The sequence below is a fragment of the Alligator mississippiensis genome, chromosome 3, assembly GCF_030867095.1.
Source record: "Alligator mississippiensis isolate rAllMis1 chromosome 3, rAllMis1, whole genome shotgun sequence".
Classification (NCBI taxonomy): domain Eukaryota; kingdom Metazoa; phylum Chordata; order Crocodylia; family Alligatoridae; genus Alligator; species Alligator mississippiensis.
In genome coordinates this window covers 109,750,562-109,774,550 of record NC_081826.1, presented here as the reverse complement: position 1 = coordinate 109,774,550, position 23,989 = coordinate 109,750,562, and the positions used below count along the sequence as shown (strand labels likewise).

The window sequence follows — 23,989 nt, the reverse complement described above, 5'->3', positions numbered from 1 at the left end:
ACAGCTTGAAACTTGCTTGGATTTTACATGGGTGCCGTATTTTATGTTGCGTTAATTTAAAACGGTCTGTTTCACTTCATCAAGACTTTAGCTTAAGGATAATATATTTATGTAAGATTAATCTTGCCATGTTGTTTTAGGATCAGGATTGTAAACCGTGTTGTTCAGACAGTGATGTTTCAAATGTCATTTTAAAGCCTTCCCTGGGAGCTGCAGGCTCCTGTTTATTCATGATATTATCTTTCATTTAGAATATTTCTTCTGTTTTTCCAACATAGTAATTATTCCTGGAAACTGGTGTACATGCACACCCTGCCACACACACACACACACACTCCTGTCTGAGAAACATGCGCGCGCACACACACCCTCCCTGAGTCACATGTGCACCTACTTGACAGATACACACACGCATGCACATGAACACACCCCTGCCTGGATGCATGTGCGCGCACGAGTGTGCACACGCATGCACGCACACACACGCCTGAGAGTTTGGCATGTTTTTTCTCTCTGCTTCTTTGGACTCCAAGTACAACATTTGTTTAAAGTATTATTTGGTTATAAATCCCTTTTGTTACTGTAAAATTCTGCTTTTTTGAAGGCCTTCCTCCTTCTTCCAGCCATTCTTAACCTTTTCTTAAGTGCTCTTTCAGTCACTATTATTTGCTATTCTAGTATGTCAAACAGCTTATAGGAGCCTGACATGCTGTGCTGTAGCTGGAGATTATTAAAAAATAACTCTTCATGATGTATTAGGTCAAAATTAATGTGCATAATGCTAATAAAAGGTAGCTAAAGCCAGGAGGAATTTAGGGTTCCTTGCTTGTTCTGAATAGAAGCAGAGAGATAAGTGTTAATAGAAGACTACCCCCAGAATACAAGAGGAAAGAATCAGCTTTTCTGTTTTTGTCTGTTTTTTTTCTTGTAGGGGAGAGACCATTCCAATGCAGATATTGTCCATACGGTGCCTCTCAGAAAGGGAACCTAAAGACACATGTACAGTGTGTGCACCGGGTACCCTTTGACAACAACCAGTACCCCGATCGGCGGTTCCGACAACCTCAGAACACTGATGCGAACAACCCTATGGAAGAACAGCTGGAGAACTTCTCTGCAAGCCATCAAGTCTCTGGAGCCACCATGCTAGAATGAAAACAGTGCTCTGTGCTCTGCTAGAAGGGGGATGCCTCTGCACTGTTAATCATTTTAAAATAAATGAAGATGCTACACAAGATATATATAAATTGACGTACTAATCAGTCCCATGGTTCCTTATTTCCTTTATAATAAACAGTGGAGTTGGCAAGCACTGTGGCAGTGCAAGGCATCTATATTAATCAAGATAAGTTTGAGACACTGGAAAAATTAAACTTTGTGATTTGGACAGCGTGAAGAAGTTAAGCACTGTAACAAAAACTTCCCTGATGCTCACAATGACTATTTGAAACATTTGAAAAACAGCAATGGATTTGGGGGCTGAAGAAGTATTAATTAATGAAACTGCCACTGGCTGTCATGCTGAAAAGAAAATTAAAAAAAAAAGGAAAGGTGATGGGGAGAAAGAGGTGGCATTCGGTGCTATGGAAAGATATGCTTGATGAAGGACTAAAGAGACTAAAGAGAAGACCATCATTCTGCAATGGTTTGTTTCATTACAGTTTGGGGACCACTTGTATTTCTAGTGCTCTTGTTCTTGACTGCGCACCATTAATAGTATGTGAATATGGAAATTGAAACACTTCCGCAGAAATGCTTATATTCTGCTTTGGAAAAGAAAAGCTAGTTGAACACTAAAAAAAACCAGGCTTTTGTGTTTTACTCTCAGGACCTTTTTTGTAACAGGGCTATTTTCTTCAACCTGATCACAAAGGAAGTCTTCACATTTTTAACAATTGTTAAGCTGTTTAAAGCCTCTGATCTGTATGTTTAGCAGTCGCTGAACAAGTTGGGACAGACCTAGCCTGTTAGGGAAACTCATGCTCCTGTATTTTTGTTCAGCAAGCCAGTTACCCTTCCTTTCTGGGCCTGGTGACATTTTGAAAAGATGAATAACTTCTTTTGTGGTGGCAGGTTAATATTCATATGTGTCATGTCTTGTACTTGGTGATCACTGGTGGTGTTAGGAAAAAAAAAAGCTTTATATACCTCTTCTACAGTAACTCTTTTAAATGCAAGTTTTTGAGGTGGGGGTTGTGGCACATAACAGGTTGTTAAACCATGCAGTGTAAGCAATTAAAAATGTATTCCACAGATATAAATATTTTCTTTTCTTATTGCTGTGACACTATGTGTGATGGTAATATTTCTGAGAGTTTCAGATTTTGCACATATAATTTTATGCATTATCAAAAGTTACTGCTGCCTTGAAAGAAAATGTTCTGTGAAATTTTTTGAAAAAGCTTTACTAGGGTTTTTTTTTAATTGTAACATTTTGTAAAGGCAGGAAACAGATAAAAAAAAAAACTAGCATGCTAAATATATTTTTCAAAAAAGCAATAATTTTACATGTACAGAAATGATGTTAACCTTTAATACTGGTGAGAGCAACAGTTTACTTAATACAATAATGGTATAGTTCTGTTTTTTTGTAGCAATGGGCTTCTGACAAATTTGTGGGTATTTTTTAGAAAAAAAACAAAGCGTGATTTTTCTGTTCTAACAATTTGGGGGGGTTGTCTTTTTTTTTTTAAACCTAGTCAGTAATTGGTTCTGAATATTACTTGTTAAATAACTTAACAGTTTTATTATGTTGCAACACTTGCAGCAATGCAAATGTAATTTTCTTATGTAATTGTGGTTTTTTTTTACTAATTTTTTTCCTCATACTCTTACACCAGATGTATACCAGAATTCTCTGTAGTCCTGGTGTAGTTAGGAATGTCTGTGTAAATACTTATAAGTGACTGTAATTGATTGTTTTGTGAAGTTATTTTGAGGGAAGTCACATAGACACATTCCACTGTACACCAAAAGAAAAAAAGAAAAAAATCAAATATTTTGCTGTGTTGATTAACGATTGATTATGATTTGGGTTTGCACTAGCATTGACGTTTTTTTCTTTCTCCGAGTCATATTTTTGTTGGATGAAAGTAACAGTGACAGTTCAGGAATGCACAAAAGCTAGTTACTTAATAGTTGCTTAGTTTATTTGTTTGTGTTTTAGTTATTAAAAACTCTTCTGTACCCAAAATGGCACAAAAGCGTAGTGTACATTTGTAACTCCTTATTTTATTTTATTTATTTATTTTTTGCAGGCTGATACAGGAAATCCTAGTAAATATGTAGAACCAAAAGCTTTCTGGAAAGTTTCTTCCAGAATATCTTGCAGAGGAGAGGATAGTGCTGTCACTGCCATTACCAGGGTACTAATCAGCAGTTTACAATCATAATTTAGTGACATGAAGAACAACAGTTGGAGAAATCAGTTAAAATAATTATATGCTGTATATAGCACAGAAATGAGATTTTCACGTAATTAAACAAGAAATGGGAGTGGGTGGGGAAAACCAATCTTAAAGCCTAGATGTTTTTAGATATGAATCTTCAGCTTTCTTTTTTTCTTCTTTCTCATCATGTAGTATTGATTTGTTATTTCACTTAGACTATAGTATTTAAAATGATATGTGTTCCTTATTTATTTAGTCAATGAGCTTTGATCAGCATTTTAAACAGTATGATAATATTTTTAGCATGACACAGACACTCCTGTAAGCCATTTTATGACTGTTACAGGGACTTTCTACTACCTCTACCAATCTGTTTCCTCTCCTTAACAGGTTTTTACAGTATTGCAGTCTAATGTAACATAGACAATAAAGGGTTTGATTATCCACACTGCAGATTCTCAGTGTATCTGCCATCCCTCTCTTCCTTCTTGCTCTCTTTCTTTCTCTCTTTCTTTCCTCCCCCCCCCCCCCCCCCCCCCCCCCCGCCTTATCTTTACTTTTTGTTACAGCTAAAGAGCAAATGCAAGAAAGACCTGCTTTGGCCAGAATATTTTCTCTATAATGACTATTTTACATTGACCAAAATTAAGAGTCAAAATAACTTCTTTTTTATAGGTACACTTAGATTATACTAGGTAATCTACTAGTATAATGTCATTTTCCTGTTTGTATTCTTGGACTTGTGTCAAAAAATGTGTGAATAAATTCTTGCATGCTAAAAATGGAAAGCAAATTAGAAGGCCAAAACAGATTTTAGCTTTGTATTTGAAATCACTTGAAGTACCTAGTGAAAAGCTTCAGCACAGATTGCCGCCCCCGCCCTGTGGAAGACGCTGCTTACATGAAAATAGCTAGTTAAAGGAAATTATCCTCTAGAAAGTATTTTCTTGTATTTGTGTGAAGAAATGTTGTTCTTCTCTTAACTAGCTGTCAGTTAAAATCTGTCTCTGGAGTGGTTTCCAGGCTTTGATAATGTGTATCTTTCTAGTAGTCTGCATAAACCTGATGTTTTCTAGCATTCTAGCAGGACTTTGCACTGTATGCAGTTCTTCAATATTTTGGAATGCACATATACATTTTTTACATGCAGTACTTTGGAATGTATTTTTTATTTTGGGCAAGTTTGTGATTAAGGAGTTCAGTATTAGTTTTTCATGGGGTTCATGCTTTCAGCTATAAAAATATCTATGCAGCTGTATGAAGTTATAAGAATGCTTTGGCATATTAATAATTTTTTTTGGCGATCCCCACATAAAAGCTGTGCTTCAGCTAGTCTGGTGAGACACACTAGAATACATAGTCTGAAGCAAGAAAACTGTTAGTGATTCTTTCTCTGCTGTGTTAAGCTATTGGATTGCAAGTAGCATTTCTCCCTCCCCTCACCAAAAAATAAACCAACCTAAAGGCAGACCGTGAAAAAGGAAGAGGTAGGTGGATGAGGTAAAATCTGCATGTCATTATGTTAACACAAACATTCAGTGTTTAAATTCGGGGGGAGGGAGATCCCATTTTTTTGTTCCCAGGCTTTTTACTGTCAAACAGACAAGAAGATAAGGATGACTTTTCCAAATTGAGTATAAATATCAACCTGGACCTGAAATACATGCATGGGGCTAGGAATGAGGAAGAATCAAAGATGATTCCCAAAGGATGATCCTGAGTAGTAAAGGGGATCTTGGTGATAGTGCCAAGGAAGAGAATAATAGAATGGATATGAGAGAGAAAGTAAGGAGTGTAGTTTTGGCCACACTAGATTTAATGTTATAGTAAGACTACCAAGAGGAGATGTCCAAAAGATAGACCAAAATCCAGAATTAGATAGGCATGAATCAGAAGCAGATGGGTAGATTTTGAGGAGAATCATAAGTAAAATTTAGGATGGAGATGATGTCCAGGAGAAAGTTATAGTAATCAAGCATGAAAAAAATAGAATAAGAAGGATGAGGATGAAACAGATCATGAAATTTATCTAGAAGAGGTGTGTCTTCTAACTTCAAGGAAACACAATTTGAAAGCTTCAGGAAGCATCAGATAATTTTAAAGTAGGTATGTCATCTTATTTTTCCAGAAAGGCCTCTCATTGCCTACATATTTATTATGCTGTGACAGAAAATGAGGCATACCTACTGGGCCCTCACTTGCTCAACAGACTTAAAACATATTACTGTGGGTCACTAGGGAAAGTTTGGTGTGTTGGTGGTAGCTGGATTGAAAGACCCCTCCAATTTCCCAAAGGTTTCTAAACTTATATTGCTTCTCTTCAAGTAACAAGTAGACTGTCATGGTCCAGGAAAAAAATGGTGGATCATTGTAGAGGGGATAATTTAGATAAGTAGATGTTGCACTATGTTAATTCTTTGCAGTTGCTGAAGGATGTATTCTGTTAATACCCTCCAGTATACTGTATCTTAAAGTTGTATCATAGTGTGTTGGATGCAACTACATGAATGCCCCAAGCCTTTAAGAGAATACATAAAATAGTAAAATGGCTTAAGAAGCTTATTATTATTTCCTTGAAATCTTTTCTACCATTAATTTACATTATGGTAGCTGGAGGAGCAGCGGAGGAGGTTTTATGTTTGTGCTTTTGGAGAAGTGTGTCTGTCATCCATATTAACCACAAAGGGGAGATACTCTTGCAAGAGTTCAGAAAATGTGAGATACCTATTTACCTGTTTTACAAGTCAAGGTCACGAGACGTTAACATTTCATTAAATCATCAGCCCCCACATTTTGCCATGAAAGTTCTGCAAGGGAAGAAAGATGGATCTAGGCTGAGGAAAAGTATCTATTAGTCTTCTAAATACTCCATTCTCTTTTTATGAGGCAAGAGGAAATGGGACATGGTCCTTCAGCTCACTCTACACCCACAATGCAACAGCAGTCCCTGAAAGCAGAACTCTGGTTTACCTGGGAGTGGCTTCAAGCAGGTACTGGTCCCTGGAATTGTGATAAACTATATCAATCTATCATGGTCTTCTGAAAAGCAGCAATCTGTAATCTTGGGCGTGATGCATGTGCTCGTGGGGCGGGGGGAGGAGTTGGGGGGAGACTTTAATTAAAGCAGCTCTGAGAACTGTTTTAATTAAAGTGCCCAGAATGTCTTGTGTATCGGTGTCCCTGCACTAAAATATGGCAGCAGGGGTGCTTTAATTAAAGCTTGTCAAATGAGCTTTAGTTAAAGTGGCCCCACTGCCATTTTTCAGCACAGGGATGCTGATGCACAAGATGCTGGAATCTGTGTAATTACCATGCTCCAGCAGACTTGATTAATCGTAATTACAACTCATCAGAGCAGCCTTGCTGCTCGTGTATAGGCACCTTTAGTGTCTTAAAATGAACAAATAAACCCCGTTGATTTTATGGCTGACCATATAGCAAAAGGCTACACATGGATTCCTAAATGTAATCGTCTTATCCATGGTGTGCAAAGTAAGAATTAGAAAACAAATCAAAGGAAAACAATGTGATAAGGGATGACTTTGTATTTATTACTCAATGTAGTTAAGAGCTCTAAACTCAGTTTACAGAGTTGGGGGGGGGGGTGGGAAGACCAACAGTACCTTCCATGGTACTGTCATTTTCATGAGTTATCAAGACATTGAGACAAAGAAACAACACAATTTCCTCCTACTTCTCTTCTTCACCATAAGAAAAGTTTGACCTTCTACCTTCCCTCCCTAACATTGTCCACACACCCTGGATTTGAATACCTAGGGCCCCTGGCAGAGGTTACACTTGAGATGCAATTAACTTGTGAATTGTGTCTTAAATTGTTGCCTGGCTACACATTCAGGCAATTAGGGCACCACCAAATGTAAAACCAACCAGAAAATGATTCCACAAAATATGCGTATTAATTGTGTGACTGGTTTCCATTTCACCTTAAATTGACCGTATGGCAGTATTTCCTGCCATGCATCCTGATGCTGACTGATGCATGACAGGGTTTGCTTGGCAACTCCCCCAACCAGACCAGAGTCTCCAACCAGCTCCAATGTGGTCATCGGACTGGGTCCCACAATCAGCTGATTGTCAGTTCCAGCCCTGAGACTGCACCACAGTCTCAAACTGACTGTTGTGGTCCTGAGGCTAAGACTGACAACCAGCTGGTTTTTGGTTCTAGCTCCAGGACTGCACCAGGGTCTTCAGTTAGCTCTGGTGTGGTCCCAGTGCTCAAACTGACAATCAATTTGATTTTGTCAATCCCAGCCCTGAGACCACACCAGTTCACCAGGCACTTGGCTTTCAGCTTGATCCTGGTCTTCTCTTCTACTGGCCAGTAGTAGTGGTGCAATTGGCATCTGAGCATTGGTTGTATATGTATAAGATGTAGCTTTCGTAATCAACCCAGCTCCTTATTTATTGCTACCTCAGTTGAACAGTGAGGGTAATAAAACCACCATGCGCAGGAGATACTTGTGCATACTTTAAGGAAGCAATACAGAGGCATTTGCTATGCAAGTACCAATGTAGCAAATATGCCATGAACTAGGCAACAGGCTACACTTTCCCATAAGGGGGCAGGATAGATGCTCCTCCTCTGGTGGATGCCCTTTATTTAGGGTACTACTTCCTAGCTGGGCACTGATGTCTTTTTCCGCTTGGCTTATTGGTTCCGTAGTCTACCTGCCTGCTCCTTCAGCTACGGAGAAATAGTTAGACTGTCAAGTGGGTATACTCTTCAGCCATAGCTCTGAGCCAGTGTCCTTGCTAAGGAAGGAAGATGCTTGTGTAAGATTTGTCTCCTCTATCCATGAGCAGAGAGAGGTAGTTAGCCATGTTAGTCTGAAATCATACAGAAGGCAGTCTCAAGGCAGGCATGGAGATCAAGCTGTCAACTGAAATAAAGGACAACAAAAAGTCCTCCCATAGGTACATGGGGAGCAAGAAAAAAAATCAAGCTCCACTGTGGGACCACTACTAGATCTGGGGGGGGGCAGCCCACCATTGGTCCCTGTGAAAAGGCAGAGCTCCTAAATAGTTCCTTCATATCTGTGTTCTGGAAATCAGATGGGAGCTGTTCACCTGTCCAGAGGCCCAGGGAATATAAGGAAGACAGCACCACATGAAATCAGTCCTGAGCAGGTGAGGGTACTCTTAGAACATATGGATGTATTCAAGTCTGCTGGGCCACATTACCTACATCCAAGATCCTGAAAGAACCGGCTGAGTTCATAGCAAGGCCTCTGGCAAAGCTGTTCGAAGAGTTTGGAACTCGGGAGTGGTCCCAAATGACTGGAAGAGAGCTAATGTGGTACCCGTTTTTAAGAAAAGGAAGAGGGATGACCGACCCTGCAAACTACAGACTGGTCAGTCTAACCTTGGTCCTGGGAAAAATCTTTGAAAAAATTGTCAAGAAGGCCATCAACCACAAGCTCATAACTAGCGGGCTATTAAGGAGCAGCCAGCACGGCCTAACAAACCTGGTGTCCTTTTATGACCAGGTACCTAACCAGCTGGACAAGGGACATGAGGCTGACAACATTTACCTAGACTTCAGCAATGCCTTTGATACTGTCTCCCGCGAGATCCTTTCAATGAAGCTGGAGGGTGTTGGCCTAGACCAGTCTACAGTGAGCTGGGTTGGCAATTGGCTCAGAGGCTGATCCCAGGCAGTTGTAATCAATGGGATGGCTTAATCCTGGAGGGCTGTCTCCAGTGCTTGTCCCTCAGAGAACAGTGCTTGGGCCCGTGCACTTTAACATCTTTATCAATGACTTGGATGAGGGGGTGGGAAACACAATGATCAAGTTTATAGATGACTCCAAGCTGTGGGGAAATGCGCGCATATTTGAGGATAGGGTAAGAGTCCAGGATGACCTCAACAGACTGGTCCTATGAGCTGAACGCAGTCAGATGAGGTTCAGTAGGGACAAGTGCCAGGTCCTTCATCTGGGTAGGAAGAACTTTCACCACTATACAATTGGCGGTGGTCCACTGGCTGGTGCTGCATCTGAAAGGCACCTGGGGGTGGCAGTAGACCAGAAGTTGAATATGAGCCAACAGTGTGATGAAGTCACCAGCAGGGCAAACAGAACTCTGGCATGTATCAGCCGATGGGTTGCTAACAGATCCAGAGAGGTGCTCTTCCCCCATTATTTGGCATTGGTGAGGCCACACCTGGAGTACTGTGTCCAGTTCTGGGCACCACACTTCAGGAAGGATGTGGATAAGCTCAAAAGGGTACAGAGAAGGGCCACCCATATGATTAGGGGCCTGGAGGATAGGCCCTATGAGGAGAGACTCTGAGAATTGGGTTCGTTCAGTCTGAGCAAGAGAAGACTGAGAGGTGACTTGACAGCCCCCTACAAATATGTCAAGGGTGAACACCAAAATCTAGGGGAGCAACTCTTCAGGAAGGCACCCACAGGGAAGATGAGGACCAATGGGCACAAGCTAATTGAGGCAAAATTTAGGTTGGACATAAGGAAAATCTTACTTTCCGTAAGGGTATCTAGAATCTGGAACATGCTCCCAGCAGGGGTGGTGCAGTCACCATCCTTGGAGGTGTTCAAGAGGAGGCTGGGCAAGCACCTCATTGAGCTGGTTTGAGCCCAATAACCTCCTGCCCATGGCAGGGGACTGGACTTGATGATCTTACAGGTCCCTTCTGGCCCTTTGAATCTATGTCATATAGGTTATGTTATATATGCTGATTTAGTTAGTCTATAAGGTGCAAATCTACCCTGTCTTCTAAGTTTTATTACCACTGCAGGTAGTCTGTGATCACCATTAACTTTAGACACTGTCTCAGCAGTTGTCTACCTTTGGAGAGATGGAGAGGTTTGCCAGGCCTACCTTACACATGGGCATGCTTGCAGCGTTACATAGGGCAGAGGTCCCTCTGGTAACACCTCAAGCCAAGGACCCTGAGATGCCTGGCCCTTACCAAGGCAAACAACTCATGAGAAAAGGCTGATGTGGAATTAGGCCAAAGCTTAGAGAGGGGCAGGTGTACTATTTAAGCAGCTCCCTCTTCTTGACATGTTGGTCAGAACAGCAATAGGGATAAATCCAAACAGATGCAAGGGGAATTCCAGTGAATTCACCATTTGTCGCAGCTGAAGATAGTTTGATGGATGATTTTATAGATCTGTTCCTTTGCTCAGTGTTGTAGGTGCTGTTGGACAAAGCAGTTTACTAGTTGCAGTGTTCAGGGCAGTAAGGACAGGCAGTGAGCAAGTGTCAGAAAATGACACAGGTTTTTCACTTACTGCTAGTAATACTGATGATTTACTTCATAGTGCACTGTTTATGGGCTGCTCCATTTCTTACGCTGTCTCAAAAAATGTTAGTGCCTTCATAGAATGAAATACCTAAGGAATTCTGTGCACAAGGTAGGCAGTTGCTTTTAATTTCGAATGCCCCAACAACACAAGATATGAGGAATGGCATATTAAAGGGTGGGGGAAGTAGAATGAGAACTAACCAAGAACTAGGAAGAAAGTCATTCTTTGCTCATGCTAACTTCTTAAGGATGCAATTGAAATCTTTGTCAATTGAATTCATTCCTCATGAATTAGATGTGCAGACTGCCACTGTTAAGTCAACAGCAAGTTTAAAGACATGCACACAAGCAAGTGGAGTCACTACTGAGCTGTGAGAATTTTATTCTTGCAGTGGTATTTTTGTGTGAGTATTGTAGAAAAATAATTGTTTATGATTGTTGTTAGGTACATTTTTTGAACGAATAAAAGTAAATGCATATGACTGAAAAACAGTCCTGTGAATAGTGTAACCAGGAATTTACTGCACTGGTCAGGATGACTCTAGTAAATTGAATTTATGAGAAATGACCTGATGTCACAGAAGTAAGCATCCTTATAATAACCATTGCTTTTGGTCTTTAAATTGACCTAACATTGTTACTGAAGCTGGTTTGGAAGTCGGATCAACTATCAGAGAATGTCTCCTAAACATTTACAATCTGGGGTAGGCTCTTGGACAATGTGAATAGGCTATATTAGCTGCCCTGCCATTTAGTGGTCAGGCCTGTAGTAGCAGCCTACAGTCAGCAACACTGGATTAGCCATTTGGCCATTCTGGAACCCACTGTAATAAATATTGTTTTACAAAACTGATGTAAATCATTCCAGTGTAAGTGTGTCATGTGCCCAGTCCCTTGTAAAACAAAACAGGAATCTACACCGTACTTCACTTTAAAAATAGAATCTGTCCGGCGGACGAGAAAAGTTGCTGTATTGCTCAAGAAACAGCTCATAGAACTAGTTTTCTCAAAGATGCATAGTTTCTTACCTTGCTCCAGAGAGATGGCAATATACAACTAGCCCTTACCAGTGTCAGATTAGTACCTGTGCCTATACAATCTCTGCTGTCTGTTCTAGGCTAGTGATTCTCAACCAGGGTGCCTTGATCCTCACAGGGGTGCCGTACAATGTTAACACTGTTAGGTGTGTAAATATAATTTATAAGATAAACTCAAGATTTCAAATAGGAATCCAGTGTTAAAAAAAAAAAAAAAATTCTGACCCATGAATGATGCATACCCCCCGGGTGCGGGGGCACGGCAGTGGTGGCATGAGCACGGCAGCGGTAAGCAGTGTGCTCCTGCAGACACCACAATAACTGGGGGGGGGGCAGGGTATGGCGAGCACTGACCAGGGGTCGACGACCACCCACAGATGCCACCGGCAGTGTCAACGGCAGCCAGCGGCGACTGCTGACTGCCTGCAGTGTCGGCATTGAGGGGTGGGGGTGGCAAGTGGCGACCACCCGCAGGTGCCACTGGCAGTGTCAGTGACACCTTTCCGTAGGGGGTGCACCAACATGCTCAGGGGATGCACATGCACCCCCTATACGACGCCAATGATCTGACCTGTTGTGGTCTTTCTGAGTTCTTTACAACGTAAGTGTTGTTTTATTATTTTGTAGTAAAAAAAAAAAGAATTGAAAAATGAAAACTAAAATTAGCTTGCATTTTCTGGTGGGTGCTGAGAAACACTGCTGTAGACCTTCCTTATTGTATGTTGGCTCTCGCATTCCTTTTTCATTTTCATAGGGGAAAAGCAATGGGCATAGAGGGACTACTTATTCCACTGTGTGGATTGGGTGTCTAGGGATGCCATATAGAACATGGGTATGGCAAATCAGATTGTTTTAGGGAATGCTGCTTTGGAAACTTACCTTTCCACCTTGCCCTTGTTTTGTGAATGCCAAATGCTGAAAAGATATCCTGTAGCTGCTTTATTGCCCATCATGCATACTTAATAAAATGGAACTGGATGCACCCAGCACTGTTCTAAAGGCAGGTATATGGAATTTTTTTGGCATTCATCATGTGAAAAGTGGTAATTGGGTAGGGTATATTTTCATGAGGGCTGTGATTCATTAGGTTGCCAATTCGGTTCGGAGGAGATTTGGTATGATTTGGCGGCCAAATCTTTGAATCCAAATCAAATCGGGAGATCCATTAAAAGGTCCAAATCTAATCTGAATCCTCCAAATCAATTTGGGGAGATTCAGATAGGTCGGGGAGAGGCAGGCACAGCTGGGCAGCTGCAGGTTTTCCCATGGCTCCTCTGGCTGTGCCTGCTTCTCCCCAGGTGGGAGGAGCCATGGGAGAAGCCCCCATGGCTGCCCTGCTCAGCCCCATCCCCACCTGGCCCAACCTCCCAGCACTTTAAACCCCCCCCCCCCCCCACACACACACTCTCACCGGTTGGTGAGTGCGAGGGTTATTTTTATTTTATTTTATTTTTTTTTGTAGTGCTGGGAGGTTGGGCTGGGTAGGTGATGGGGCTTGGCAGGGCATCCATGAGGGCTTTTCCCTCGGCTCCCCCCCACCGGGGGAGGTAGGCAGAGCCTGGGGAGTTGCAGGAGAACCCAGCTGTGCCTGCCTCTCCCCGGCCAATCCAAATCTCTGAATCAGTGCTGAATCTCCCAATTCTGATTCAACTGAATTGAATGGGGACAGTGATTTGAAACTCTGAATCGAATCACTGTCCTCCAAATCGGCTGAATCCGAATCAAATACTTCCCGATTTGCACAGGCCTAATTTTCATGGCAGTCCTCCCTAACACACACCAACACAATGTAGACATGCCCACACCAACTCAATGAGAGGTCTTATTTCCTCATATGTTCCAGTATATAGTTGCATAAACTGAACAACAATTCTAGTTCTCGGCTATCAAGGAATATAGGAAGTGCTTGATGTGAACTTTTGCATTTGTCCTGGGCCAGGCAGAAGTAGTTACTTGGTATCCAACAACATTCAGTGAAGAAAAATTTTATACAAGCTAAACCTCCATCTCTCCTATTATTTCTATGCTCCTAGAAGGTACTCAAAAAGAGATGACAAGTAGGAGTGTCAAGGACGGGATGCTTTGAGTGATCAGTCTAACTTGCATCTAGGAAAAGACATTTTCTATAATTTGTTGTAGAAAGCTTGATTCTTAACTGTTCTTATATAGACATTGATTCTGTTATTTTAAAATATGACATAGTTACCTAAACAACATAAAATAATCCTCCTCAAATGTGGGAGAAGGAAGGGAGGGGAAGGAATACCTGCTTAGGCACAAAAATCTGCTTTCAGTTTCAGCCATGTAAATTTCATGTAATTCCATTATAATCAGTAGGAATTGTTCTATGATTACATAGGTGTCACTGAAAATAGAATGTGACCCCCCCCCCCCCCCCGGCAGTAACACATTGAAACTTAACATTTATAGATTTATACAGTTGTGAAGGGAAGGAACTAGAACTAGGATAGTAAAATTATACTAGTCCCTCCATGCATGTGGCTAAACTGTACCACAAACTTTAAAGTTTAATGGCCCACTTAAGTTGGGAAATTGTTTTAAATAAATGAATAGCATCTATTGGCTCATCATGTTTTAAATAAAGATTATACTTCTAGCAAAATGTCCAATTAAAAAAAAAATGAAATAAAATAAAGTCTAAGAAAATGGAGGAAAACAGATAGTCTTCCAGGGAATAACTTTTATAGAAGCAATGAAAAAATACTTTTCATACTGAAAGAGACTTGACTTTACTATAGAAATGGTATCAGTTGAGACAAAAGCAGTATAATCCATGTGGGAAAATGTCATGGGGAAAAAAAATTGTTTATGCTTTGCTTTGTTTTTAGCAAAAAAAAGGGTTGAATTATACATATGGTAAGTGATATGGTTAAGGAAAATATTGTAGCAAGGTCCTGATATAGGAGCAAAAAGGAAAAAACAGTATAGTTGATAATGCATCCCCTGGGGTACATTTATGCTGTTAGGGTGAGAGCCTCTCTAATTAAAGTGCATGGATTGTCACATGGAACAGTGTCCCTGTGCTGAAAAATGGTGGGGGTGCGCTTTAACTAAAGCATGAGGACACTGATACACGAGATGCTGGAGTCTGCTGGAGCATGATTAATAGTCTGCTGGAGTGTGGTAATTACCAAGTCTGCTCCAACATGCTGTAATTACAGTGTATCAGAGCACCTTTGCTGCATGTGTTATAGGCATTCTGTATTTTTTGTTTTTTTTAATGAAAACACTTGTCACATCTGTGGGGGAGCAGAGCAAATGTTGCAACATTTTTCAACAAATGTTATTTTTAATTGGGTAACTTATTTATTTATTTTTCACCCCTCTTGTGTTGGTGGGTTATTTAACTTGGTGTGGTCTTTCAGCAGTGAAAAATAGTTTGCCTGAAAGCAGCTATGCTGTTTCCACCATTGCCCAAACAAGTGAGGATGCCATCAAGCATGGCATCCTTAGTTTTCTGTATAGAGATCTCCACAGAGAACTTGACTGAATAAAGGGTTACTTACTGGGAGAGGGATCCTTTTCCAAGGCTGTGGCAAAATGGCTGCTTCTCCTTGGAGCTGCAGTGATAATACTCATCATGGAGGAAAATCCAGAGGATTATGTGGATCCCGTGGCACCATCCTTTCCCAAGGTTCAGGACCGTAATGTGTGTGTGCCCCTGTAATAAGCACTATTTCCCTCACCCATCCTTTCCCACATGCTCACCACCTTCTTATCTGCTCCTGCTATCTCTTGCCTTGTTATCCCTTATGACACGGCAACAGTTCTACTTCCAGAGGCCCTGAAGCTATCATTACTACATAGCTGTCATCACTATGGCATCTGAGGATCTCAAAAGCATTAAGAATAGTGGTAATACTAGTATAACTACTGGTATTGTGGTGCATAAATGTTTTACCCAAGGTCACATAGAAACTCTGTGTAGGAACTAGGAGATAAAGACAAATCACCTAAGACTGCTGAATGTTTCAAACAGAAGTGTGTCCTATTTCACTTGATCCAAATTTTGGTAATTTTTTTTTTTTTTTTTTTTGAGAGAGATGTTGCGTACCAAGTTTTTATGGATCTTTTGTTTCTAATAGTAGTTTTGGTAGTTGTTCCAAATATTGTTCCAAATAAAGTTTTCTACTGAGCATATGAAGAAGCCAGTGATATTTTAATTCTTCTTTTATAATTGTTTTAACAATTTCTTTCTTGTATTTAATACTATATATGACCCCTGTGATATAAGTATCCCAATTTACCACTCTAGACATGTATAGCTATTTTTGAGATTAGCCCCCTCAAAAGTGTGAGAAGCTTAAAAATGTCATAACCATGCCCCCGGCCCCTTCCAGAATTAAAATACAACAACAAATGTATTTAGATTTTTTTTTAAACGAGCGAATCTTTGGGCAGAGGTGAAGTCCGCAAACTTTCACCACTAGTTTTTTCAAAGAATTAGGATCTTGATAAAACGGGGTCTGATCAGCAAAACTGTTTAGATGACTGGGCTTAACTGCTATTGTAGCTCTTTGAGCTGTTTCATTAACCAGGTATAGCTTACCTGACCTGATCCTCAGCCCACTGTTTGTTTTTAATCACAGTTGAAGAGCCATTTTGGAAAACTCTTGGGAAGAGCAAGCCATTTTTTGAAGAAGGGGGGTATTGAGTCCAAGGTAAGCACTTACCAGTTGCCAAGAATCTCTAGACTCATTTAGTGTCTCATTTATTAGGTGAATAAACCATCTGACATTGCTTAGAAAAACAGCTGTATAATTCCTTTCCAAGATGGACCTAACTGTATACCAGCATCGGGCCATTATTTCTTTCTATTCTCTTTTAGTTTTAGAAATGCTGTCTTTTAAGGGAATAATCGTGGAGAAAATGGTATTATCTACTAACTCTCTGTTAATCCTATCTGTATTACTTGGTGGGCACATTTACATGAGACGCTACATTGCCAGTGATGTGCTATGGTGTTGTAGCATCGGTGGGCACTAACCATGATGCTGCCGGTACGTCACCATAGCAACAAGCTCCCTCACTATAGTATGTCGCTATGGTGACGTAGCAGCTAAAAACCATGTGCCATCGTTTAGTACTTCTTAAAATACTAAACGATCACTTGAAGTACTAAATGATGGCGCAGTAACAACCGCGCCTTGGGGGCATGTGTAGATGTGCCCAGTATGGAGTTGTATACCCTGCCATCTAAGCATGTTATATTATCTTTTAGATTTGTATAATGTTAAAATGCATTTGCCCTAGCTCAGATAGAATCGTTGTCTTCAATAATTATGGGTATAATAGGGAAAATATTTTATATGGTTGAGTCTAGCGTTTTATTCTGAGTGTGAACAGTGCAGGGACCATCCTTAAAGCTTAGAGGTGAGAGTTCCACAAACTAGCCAGCAAGAAACCTCCCCTCTCCTTTGTCTTGTCCTATTATTGCCAATAATTTCATTGGCAAGGAATACGACAGGTCATAGAAAAGTGAAGGAAGAATTAATTCTCTGTGTAAGGTAGTGCTTGCCAATAGAAGAGGACTTGGAAACCTGGATCAAAACCTTCAATTTAACCTGTCGTTCAATGGGAGCAAATGCAATCTAATTCTTATTGTGGTAATATAAGTGCAGCCTTGGTAGTGTTTAGCAAGTGGGATGCTGCATCTTGTACCAGGTGAAGCTTTTTAAATGTCAGTGCTTTCATTTTAACTATCAAGTACAGTGCAATTATGAAGCCTTACGGTTGCAAAAACATCACATTGACCAAGCCATTTCTGTCAGGAAACAACAGATTCTTGGTCAGTTATGGGTACTGGCAAACGGTATTGCATCTGTTGCTATTAATTTAGCCATTACAGTAGGACTCCATGTTCATTTCCTGATTTTTTGCAATTATTCTCCATTAGTGTGATGTTATGAGGCAGGGTTATTTTTCTGTTTTTTTTTTATATCCAACCAATATTATGTCTGTCTTTTCTGGGCTTAACTTCAAGCACTTGCTTTTCAGCAAGTTTCTGATTTTCATACAGGCCCTGGAATAGGTGGCGTATAGTAGCTTATGATGTAGAGACGGGTATCATGAGCATCATGCTAGCTTCTCAGTATGTGATAGCTTACTGCGCTTTCCTCACTGACACAAACGTGGAAAAGTGGGGAGAGAGTATGCAACTCTCAGTGACTTTACAGGCGAGTGAGCCAGAGACGGAGGGCACCTATACATATGCAGTGAGGCTGCTCTGACACGCTGTAATTACAGTGCATTGGAGCAGACTCAATTAATTGAGTCTGCTGGAGCTTGGTAATTACCATGCCATGAGCTTTAGTTAAATTACCCCCACCACCATTCTTTGCACAGGGACATTAATACACGAGATGCTCCAGGCACTTTAATAAGAGTGGATCTTGGAGCAGCTCTAATTAAAGTGCCCCCTCCCCCCACTCCCAGAGCACACGTATAAACACCCAGAGGTGCTAATGCCATCTATCGGCTTCTAGTATTTCATCCCTACTATAGAAGGTAGTCCATTCATAGCATCTGACAAAGCGGTCTGTTGCCTACAAAAGCTCTTGCCTCTCTGAACCATGTAGTACGGGGTGACACTGGAGATTATCTTTTGCCTGATTTCAGACAAACATGGCTAACCTCCTCTGTGCCTGTGTCTAGGACAGAACAAATACTGTCATTATTTTAAGGCGGCACTTCAATTATCATCATTTTGGGATAAATAAATCATAATTCACTAGAGGTAACAGTCCATAAGAACTTCAAGTAGCTGAAAAAGTTAGAGCAGTCTGAAGATGAAGGCACCTTACAGAAGAAAAGGAGTGGCTTAAGGCCTATGCAAGTCAAGGAAAAAGCTGCCCTCTCTTCCGCTCCCTCCCCCACCATGAGAGCAGGAGTGTAGCCTTGTTCTGTGTTTCTGGTGCTTATTGCCTTTTCCACAACCATATTTTTAAATTTTGCTTTCAGAAGACATGGGGGCAGTATGAACTCCCTTTTCCCTCATCACAGTGATTATCTGGTAGAAATCTCCCTTATAATCTTTTCACTGAGCAAATCAGTTGCTTTAAATGTGGGCCTTCTTGCCCACTAATCAGTTGATCTCCAGCTAAAAAAAAGTGATTCCATAAGTCTGTACATTCCAATTGCTTGTGAATGTCCAGCCTCGTTCAGGCTTCACTTATCCCTTTTTCTTCCCTTTTAGACAAGGCAGGTGCTTTCTCTCTCATAGTCTTTGCATTCCTTCCAAGTTGATGCACATAGTCATTTGTAATCAAGGCTGTAAATTGTATTTAAAGCTGTGCTGCGCTATCCCTGGATATTTGAATCATAAATGAGAGTATTGTCCTGCCTGTACTCTTACTTATCCTTCCAGCCGTAATGGATCCTTTCATTTGTGCTCAATTAGCTTTTCCACTCTTGCATTCAGACCCTGAAAGTTTCCACTCTTGTCTTCAGGTCTTGAATGCTGATGGTGCAGTAGACATTTGCTTCTACCCCATAATTTGTTTAGCTCTTTTGTGCAATAGATTTCATTTAAAAAAAAAAAAAAGTTTATTTGTTTTGACAAGCCTAAGCACTATGACTGTGTTGTGCTACTAACATGTCATAACATTAAATAGTCCCTGCAATTAGTTTTATGGTATGATGGCTCTAGAAGAGGCTGCTTAGTGTTGGGCTTTTTTGGTTTGTTTTTTTATTTTTTGCAGGGGGGAGGGGGGATGACCATTTGAATTTCAGCTGAAATGCTCCTTTAAAACTATCCATCTTTTTGATGGATATTCCTTTGGTTTTGAGAGAGAAAGGAGCCAAGGTACACCACTCATATATCCAAAGCTAGACATTTTTAGAACAGAACCTCACAGTCTTTAAGTACACAGAGTGCTCTTCCTTTCACTGAAATGCCATTACACTGAGTGAATAGAATGGATTCAGAGATATACCATTCTGTGCCATTTCCAGCACTAGGAAATTTCCCTACCATTTCCCTGACTATACTGCTGGTCCCGTTTCACAGGTCAGGAAAATAACTTCACTAGGACTCTATGACGTCAGTGCAGTAAACCTTCACAGTACTGTTAGCTGTTCCTTGTTAACTGTTATAACTCCACTGGGACTTGAGCCTGATGCAAAATATGTGGCTCCTAATACTTGTAACAATTTGTTCCATTGAGTTGCATCTTTTTACATTTTGCTGACATCTCTGAAGGCGAAATTAAAAAAAAAACTTTCCAGCTTCCTTAAGTGTTTTCTTTTTTCTCCCTCTAGCTTTCTTCCCTTCTTTTCCTTTATTTAATGAGAAGGAAAAAGAGAAACTTAAAACAAATTAACCAGTTCCATTTCCTTGCTTTGGATTACAAAAGTGTCATTTCTTCTGCGTATGATCAGACAGATTTAATTTCTCCTGCTGTAAATGTGGCAGGTCCTTTGGAATCACTGTTCATTTAATTATGAGCATTTTTCTGAAAGAGGATTCTCTTTTCCTATAAAGGAACTAGTTTCCACATGCAGTCCTTGGATACTGTTCATCCTATATGTTATATGAAGAACAATCTGTCTTGGTCGAAGAACAATCTCTCAGTATTATTTTGTGGAAGGATTTTGGAAGATTGACTGAAACCTTTCCAATACAAGCTTTGGATGGGAGGACTAGTTTTCTTTCTCAGTAATTTTGACTGTAGTGGGCCCTTAATGTTTGCTATTGTTGCTAAGAGATTTAAATTGCATGCAGAACAACCAAGTGCCAAACTCATCTCTGGTTTAACTCTATTGCCATTGATAGAAACAAACCAGGGAAGAATCTAGCCCTGAGTGTCCATTTTTGTAGCTCAACATCTGTCTTGGATTGGTGCTATTTATTAGAGACTACTGGAAACTGAGTCTGGAGCAGATTGGGAAAACACAATTCTACCCTGAGATGTTTTTTTCTGAGATTTCAAAACTTTTTCAGGATGAAACTAAGACATTTTAAAAATTTTCTCTGAGGAAATAATAGAAAAGGGCAGAATGGCCCAAGCTTAGGACATTCACTTGGGATGAGAAGCCAGTGACAAGATAGAGAAATTACAACTTGGCTTACTACTAGCATTTTAACCGAACTGCATTTGGTAGGGGGACTTTTCATAGAACTCTGCCCAGAAATCTCATCAGCAGGACACCCCTGACTATACAGTTCTCCAGTAAGATATTGTGTTAGGCATTATATCACCAGAATCAAAGTTTATTGGATGTGGCTGTCACACCATTTTAAATAGCTCTTTAAAGCTGCCTATTTCAAAATTAACTCTTTTATGAATGTCAAATGTAATGGTCCCCAGTACCAAAGCCCCACACTGGGGACTGTGAATCTTAATTTTTCCCTGCAATTACTATATATTTGAAAAACTCCAAGTCTCATATTCTTGCTAATTTAGTAATCTGAAATGTTTGTGCATCTACAATTTTGATGATCACTTTCCTAAGGAGAGCTCTCTAAACAACAAACCTGTGGTGTGTGCCACTATAAAGCATTTACTGTGTATATACGCTGTATATATAATTATATTTAGTATTTTGTGCTATTCTCTTCTACAACTACCTTTCTTGTTTTGGGGCCCTAGTCATCTATACAGTATATCATACTCCAAATGCTATCATTTTGCCCTGAAAAGAGGGTCAACTTGTGCTTCTGCTGATATGGATTTTTCCACATAAACTGACCTTGTGCAGCATTTCTACTTAGTGAATTATAATCAGTAGAGAGAGCCAGACGTGTACAAATCTCAGTGGCCTCATTTTATTATGTGCACTTTAAGGATAGACTATTAAGGAGGAATGTTGCTTGGATAGTGGTTAAAAATGACACTGGCAGACAAAGCACAATGAAATTGCACAGTTTGTATCACAACGTGAAAATGTCACTAGTTGCCAAAGGATGTGGAGCTAGTGTTGTCCTTTCCATTTACACATTTACATGTCACAGATATAACTATATAGGTAATTGTGCCACCTCATATTGAGCTGTTCAGAGCATTTATATGTAGCACATGGTAGCAATACCTTTGCTGTAGCGGAGTTTCATCAATGTTTAGACATGTCAGGAATCTGGACTTCACCCATAAAAATTAGTTCCAAGTTAGTCTTTGTTCAGAAGGGGGGAAATCCTTTATTTAAATAAAAATGCATGTATAAATATGTATACCTATATTAACATCAACATGATGGCTAAGTGCCCTCGGTCAAATTTCCATTACATTTTTAATATTTTATAGTAGCCCACTTTGCCTAGAACCTCAGGATGGAAAAACAGACACAAGTAGATAGAGGATAGGGAAAAGGGACAAGAAAAGGAAATGTTTATACAAACCAATCAGTATCATCATAGAGAGCAAGTCAGAAGTGAGATTAGATTTTAAGAGTCTTGAAAGTGGGGAGGAGGATATGTGCCCAATTGATTATTTCAAGGAATTTGAAGAAGAAAGAGAAGGTCTTTAGTTAAAGATGTCCACAGGCAGGAAATGCATGAGAAGCATGATCCATACCATGCTGCCTCTATGCTATTTTATAGCATGCTCTAGTGTGTCCCACTTTGATATACATCCTTTGGACACCATATGGCATATATTTAACTGGAGCTGCCTGGAAGCAAAGCAGAAGTCATAGGGATATAAAAATGTCTCCTATTTTGTCATTTTCAAATTAAAACTGCCACCATGTTGTAAACTCTCACTGTCCCTGATCCCTGTGTGTTAGACATTGCATCAAGTATTGTACATTACAGCTTGCACTGGCCAGAGACCTCTGGGATATTTTAAAGCAAGGGTGAGATTTAAGGATGGATATCTTTCTTCTCTTAGTAGAAGTCAAGTTCTCACCATTATTTTATTATAGTTTTTTTGTATTTAATATACAAGGATTTGACAAAGTACTACAGTATAATCATCTAATAATACCCATTTTGTCCCATAAAATTATTATATCCAGTCTTAAAATGTTAAATATGTCACTGTTAGGGTAGAGGAACATAAAATTCAGTTTATAATATTAAAACTAAAAAATGACACAATGTTATCAATCACATTCCTTGGTAATATTAAACTTTCCTCATTTTTCTTTAATTTTGCATTTTTAGTGTAACAAATTTAGATTAAAGCAGCAGCCTCATGCTCAAGGTCTCATGGCGGTGAGTGGCAGTAAAGTTACAAGTAAAGTGATAAGAAAACAAATCACACAAAAATCTAATATTTAATAACATTTCAGACAGATTAGAGATTTAAGACTCTGAACTGTAATCGGCATTGGATCAGTGCAGACATTCCAGTAATTACAGAGGGAATGCTTTAGTCTCTTTGAAATAAATGCAGATCATCACCAAAAGGCTTGAAATATGCTTGAATAGTTGTTATAAAATTGAGATTTCTTTTCTGAAGGATTTTTATTTCACTCCTAGTAGCCTTTTGTGAACTCTAAATATTTTTCTTTTAACTGATAAAAGACTGACAATCTTGAGGTTTCCCCCCACCTTTGATGCTGATATTTTAATGAATTTAAACATGAGCTTTTGCAATTCTTGAACGATAAAGTGAAACTTCCAAAATTATTTTCCTATACAGGCTAGAAAATGCCTTAGTACGTCCCTATCTACTCCATTGTGCTTTTCTTTATAAGAACCACTCAATTACAAGACACATTTTTATTCAGCTAATAAACTAGGAAATCTGGTTTTTTTTTTTGTTTTTCTTTTTTTTAATGTTCACCTAGCAACTAACTGATGGCCAAGTTATACACTCTGCCAAAAAAAAAAAAGTTACAGTTGAGTTAACTGGGTTCCCTCTTTGCATTTAATGTACATATCAATTACTTAGTGATGCATTATAGGCATAATCTAATTCCACATGTCAAACTTTTCAACCCAGTTTATAAATTCAGCTGCATCAGCCTCTGCATCATTCACACCAAGTAATTTTTAGCTTCTCTAGAAATCAGCTTCTCTGAAGAACTAGATAGATTTATTGTATGTGTTACACACTGGGACCTAGTTTGCTCAGTGAGCAAAATGAATGCATTGAGTTCCAGAGAGTAGAACTAGATATTGTGTATTGTATTGTATTGTGTATGCAGAACCTTTTTTATTTCTATTTTTTCCAATAGAGCTATCAAGTCTTGAATATGCCAGCATGCCTTGCATGTGCAGTCACGTTCTGAGGTATGTCTTTGAACTCTTCAGTGGTACTTTGCATTTCTTTGAGACCTTTTATGGGGAAGAAGTGGACTAAAATGCT

The 23,989-nt window shown here is 39.8% G+C and overlaps 1 protein-coding gene and 1 long non-coding RNA gene across 7 annotated transcripts in view; both read left to right on the top strand.

The window, feature by feature from the left end:
- ZNF516 (zinc finger protein 516) overlaps positions 1–3,853 on the top strand; it is a 194,390-nt gene extending 190,537 nt beyond the window's left edge. For 3 of the 4 annotated variants that reach the window (XM_059724283.1, XM_006266120.4, XM_019490439.2), the window contains one exon: positions 932–1,078. In XM_059724283.1, the coding sequence (XP_059580266.1) occupies positions 932–991 (60 nt within the window). In that variant the 3' untranslated portion in view covers positions 992–1,078. Of the gene's footprint in view, positions 1–931 lie in introns of all 4 variants that reach the window. The other variant, XM_059724284.1, reaches the window with a different exon arrangement.
- A 64-nt stretch (positions 3,854–3,917) lies between these two features.
- LOC102570167 (uncharacterized) overlaps positions 3,918–23,989 on the top strand; it is a 44,658-nt gene continuing 24,586 nt past the window's right edge. For 2 of the 3 annotated variants that reach the window (XR_009460788.1, XR_009460787.1), the window contains exons 1-2: positions 3,918–6,379; positions 16,328–23,913. This is a non-coding gene — a long non-coding RNA (uncharacterized LOC102570167). The remainder of the gene's footprint in view (positions 6,380–16,327; positions 23,914–23,989) is intronic. The other variant, XR_002091196.2, reaches the window with a different exon arrangement.